The sequence below is a fragment of the Maylandia zebra genome, linkage group LG3, assembly GCF_041146795.1.
Source record: "Maylandia zebra isolate NMK-2024a linkage group LG3, Mzebra_GT3a, whole genome shotgun sequence".
NCBI lineage: Eukaryota > Metazoa > Chordata > Actinopteri > Cichliformes > Cichlidae > Maylandia > Maylandia zebra.
The window spans coordinates 20,768,396-20,772,676 of record NC_135169.1 but is presented as its reverse complement, the minus strand read 5'-3'; the positions used below and the strand labels follow the sequence as shown (position 1 = coordinate 20,772,676).

Genomic DNA, 4,281 nt, shown 5'->3' with positions numbered 1-4,281 from the left:
AATCAGACTATAAGGCAAAAAGAAAGTGCAGCTTTATGGTTTCATGGACAAAAGAATTTCTGTGGCTGCAATATGACGAGCTAAATAACCGGGGCTGCACATAAGTGGTCCGCAGGTGCGCATTCGCTGTCAAAATAAAAAACACGCACAAGGGTTAGGGTTAAATTTAAAAACTGTACTTTTGAGTTAAAATATATATTTATAATTTTAATAAATGACAAATTAAAAAGGCATGAACATTGTTTTTGTATCGAAAAAATATCGAACCGTGACACCAAAGTATCGAACCGAACCGAACCGTGAATTTTGTGTATCGTTGCACCCCTAATATATATATATATATGTATATATATATATATATATATATATATATATATATATATAAAAACACCCAGCACGCCCCTGCGGGCGGTTTATCCTTCAAGCTCGGGTCCTCTACCAGAGGCCTGGGAGCTTGAGGGTCCTGCGCAGTATCTTAGCTGTTCCCAGGACTGCGCTCTTCTGGACAGAGATCTCCGATGTTGTTCCCGGGATCTGCTGGAGCCACTCGCCTAGCTTGGGAGTCACCGCACCTAGTGCTCCGATTACCACGGGGACCACCGTTACCTTCACCCTCCACATCCTCTCGAGCTCTTCTCTGAGCCCTTGGTATTTCTCCAGCTTCTCGTGTTCCTTCTTCCTGATATTGCTGTCATTCGGAACCGCTACATCGATCACTACGGCCGTCTTCTTCTGTTTGTCTACCACCACTATGTCCGGTTGGTTAGCCACCACCATTTTGTATATATATATATATATATATATATATATATATATATATAAGAAAATAACCCTAACCACTCTATTAGCTTCCTGCCTTGAAACACAGCACCTCCTCTCTTTCCACACGCTTCAGCGCCCCCCCCCCCCTCCCCCAACACACACACACACCTGCCATTTTAAGATGGGTGTAACGAAAATGTGGTGACGTGTGAAAACTTTTTTTCCCGTTCAGACTACTTTCATTTCTCTGTAAGAAAGAGTCACACAGCCATAGTTACTGAGAGGTGAAATGGAACAAAAAAGGATTAAGCTGGACTTGGACGCCTTCTCATGTTCAATCTGCTTGGATTTACTGAAGGATCCGGTGACTATTCCCTGTGGACACAGCTACTGCATGAACTGTATTAAAACCCACTTTAATGAAGAGGATGAGAAGCAGAAAATTCACAGCTGCCCTCAATGCCACAAAACCTTCAGACCGAGGCCTGCACTTGAAAAAAGCACCATGTTAGCAGCTTTAGTGGAGCAGCTGAAGAAGACTGGACTCCAAGCTGCTCCAGCTGATCACTGCTATGCTGGACCTGAAGATGTGGCCTGTGATGTCTGCACTGGGAGGAAGCTGAAAGCCATCAAGTCCTGTTTATCTTGTCCGGCCTCTTACTGTGAGAAACATCTCCAACCTCACTATGATGCAGCTCCGTTAAAGAAACACAAGCTGGTGGCCCCCTCCAAGAAGCTCCAGGACAACATCTGCTCTCGTCATGATGAGGTGATGAAGATTTTCTGTCGTACTGATCAGCAGAGTATCTGTTATCTCTGCACAATGGATGAACATAAAGGCCATGAAACAGTCCCAGCTGCAGCAGAAAGGACTGAGAAGCAGAAGGAGCTCGAGGTGAGACGACTAAACATCCAGCAGAGAATCCAGGAGCGAGAGAAAGATGTGAAGCTGCTTCAACAGGAGGTGGAGGCCATCAATGGCTCTGCTGATAAAGCAGTGGAGGACAGTGAGAAGATGTTCACTGAGCTGATCCGTCTCCTCCAGAAAAGAAGCTCTGATGTGAAGCAGCAGGTCAGATCCCAGCAGGAAACTGAAGTGAGTCGAGTCAAAGAGCTTCAGGAGAAGCTGGAGCAGGAGATCGCTGAGCTGAAGAGGAAAGACGGCGAGCTGGAGCAGCTCTCACACACAGAGGATCACAACCAGTTTCTACACAACTACCCCTCACTGTCAGCACTCAGAGAGTCTACACACTCATCCAGCATCAATATTCGTCCTCTGAGCTACTTTGAGGATGTGACAGCAGCTGTGTCAGAGACCAGAGATAAACTACAGGACATTCTGAGAAAGGAATGGACAAACATCTCACTGACAGTCACTGAAGTGGATGTTTTACTGTCACCACCAGAGCCAAAGACCAGAGCTGGATTCTTAAAATATTCACGTCAAATCACATTGGATCCAAACACAGCACACAGACATCTGTTATTATCGGAGAGGAACAAAAAAACAACATTTATGAAACAAAAACAATCTTATTCTGATCATCCAGACAGATTTTCTGAATGGGAGAGGGTCCTGAGTAGAGAGAGTCTGACTGGACGTTGTTACTGGGAGGTGGAGTGGAGAGGGAGAGGAGTTGATGTAGCAGTTGCATACAAGAATATCAGCAGAGCAGGGAGCTCAAATGAGTGTGCATTTGGTGGAAATGACAAATCTTGGTCATTATGTTGTGAGACAAACAGCTATGTTCTTTGGCACAACAATGTCCACACTGACCTCTCAGGTCCTCAGTCCTCCAGAGTAGGAGTGTACCTGGATCACAGAGCAGGTATTCTGTCTTTCTACAGCGTCTCTGAAACCATGACTCTCCTCCACAGAGTCCAGACCACATTCACTCAGCCGCTCTATGCTGGAGTTCGGCTTTTAGATCACGGAGACACTGCAGCGTTCATTAAAGTGAAATAGTCAGAAGTCAGTATTGGACAATTCGTTAAAATATGTGTCTGACTTTCCAGTTACTTGGTAAGATTTATTTATCTCATGTGAAGAACAAAATTCACAAAGTGCTTTACAATACAGAAATAGGTATAGACCAAATTAAAATAGCACAAACAGATGAAACTATATAAAACCAAACCAGCACAGGCAATTTTTAAGTTTCTTTTTAACAATATCAACAGTGTCCACAGATTTTAGCTCCAGTAGAAGCGAGGTGCACGGTACCACTCATTGGCTGTGTCCCAATTCAGGGTCTGCACGCTTGAAGTACGCGCACTACACGTACTACGTACGGTGCGTACTATAAGTATGAGAAGTGCGGAAGTGAGAGGCCTGTGAAATGGGACGGTCGTCGCGTTGTTCAGGTTGCCTAGCAACCATGATACTAACCGCGAGAAACGTTACATATAGCATTGTGTGACATAAATGAAGGAGAAAAATGTTTTGCTGGTCATTCATTTTTGTCATGACATCACTTTGATTAGTTGAGTATCTGAGGCTGAGACCACGGGACTGTAGAACATGATTGTTGGGCTTCATTTCTGTGCTGAGCAGTCATTTAAGATTAGTTAGTAAATAGCAATTAGTTAATGTTGTTATGTTGTTCATGAGACTAAAATCATCTCACTGTGGTAATGTAAATATAATATGGCCAATATTATAGTATTGTCAGATTATTATGATGTAATATATATATATATATATATATATATATATATATATATATATATATATGTAGAGGCTTTAAAACCAAGCTGAAGCTGAAAGTACAAACATCACTAATGTCACATAACTTTGCCGACATGTGGCCAACAGTAATGTTTTAATGTTTTTCGTTATTAAACATTCGCACATAAATAAGTGACGTCATATTCAGTAATTACTTTTGACAGTTCACTCTTCGGCCGCTCCCTTCTGCCTTATTTTGCGGCAAAATTATCCACACCCACCACCGCGCTATGGATTGTGGGATATATGGCACCACGAAGCGTGCACCGGACCACGCTTGATATTTGGGGAAACCGACGGCGCATTTGGAGTATGCATTTGAAGTACACTTCGAATTGGGACAGCCGTCGTCGCGTGGCGGTGACGTAATCACACTTAAAATGCGTACTTCAAGCGTGCAGACCCTGAATTGGGACACAGCTATTGTCACTGAGAGCTCATTGTTGTTTCCTCTCTGCAGATCACCTGTCAGTCACACTGCACTTGCTGTGTTTCATAGCTCATTTTTTGTTGTTGCGCTTGATCACATAAATCTATAATTACAATCACATTCTTTAAAAAATTTTCTTATTGTACTAAATGAAATTGTAAGACATTGTAGAATGACGTCAAAGTGACACCAGAAAGTAAATTCTGCCAAACCAAAGAGTATTTGTACTCTGCAGAAGATCATAATGTTATTAAATGAACCTTGGCCTTTGGGGGCTTTTTGTTGTTGTTTTTTTTTAAACATTGTTTTGTGAAAACTATAACACATGAAGCTCAGATCATGTTACACACTGAGTAAGACA

The 4,281-nt window shown here is 42.6% G+C and overlaps 1 protein-coding gene across 1 annotated transcript; it reads left to right on the top strand.

Annotated features, from left to right (window-relative positions):
* The first annotated feature begins 1,051 nt into the window (after positions 1-1,051).
* Positions 1,052-2,949, top strand: LOC112432207 (tripartite motif-containing protein 16-like). The gene has a single exon (XM_076882391.1). It carries the CDS (start codon positions 1,052-1,054, stop codon positions 2,726-2,728), a length of 1,677 nt encoding a protein of 558 aa, XP_076738506.1. The 3' UTR covers positions 2,729-2,949.
* Positions 2,950-4,281: the final 1,332 nt, after the last annotated feature.

Excerpts from the sequence above, each read along its gene's own strand:
- LOC112432207 (XM_076882391.1), top strand. The coding sequence starts at position 1,052 with ATGGAACAAAAAAGGATTAAGCTGGACTTGGACGCCTTCTCATGTTCA.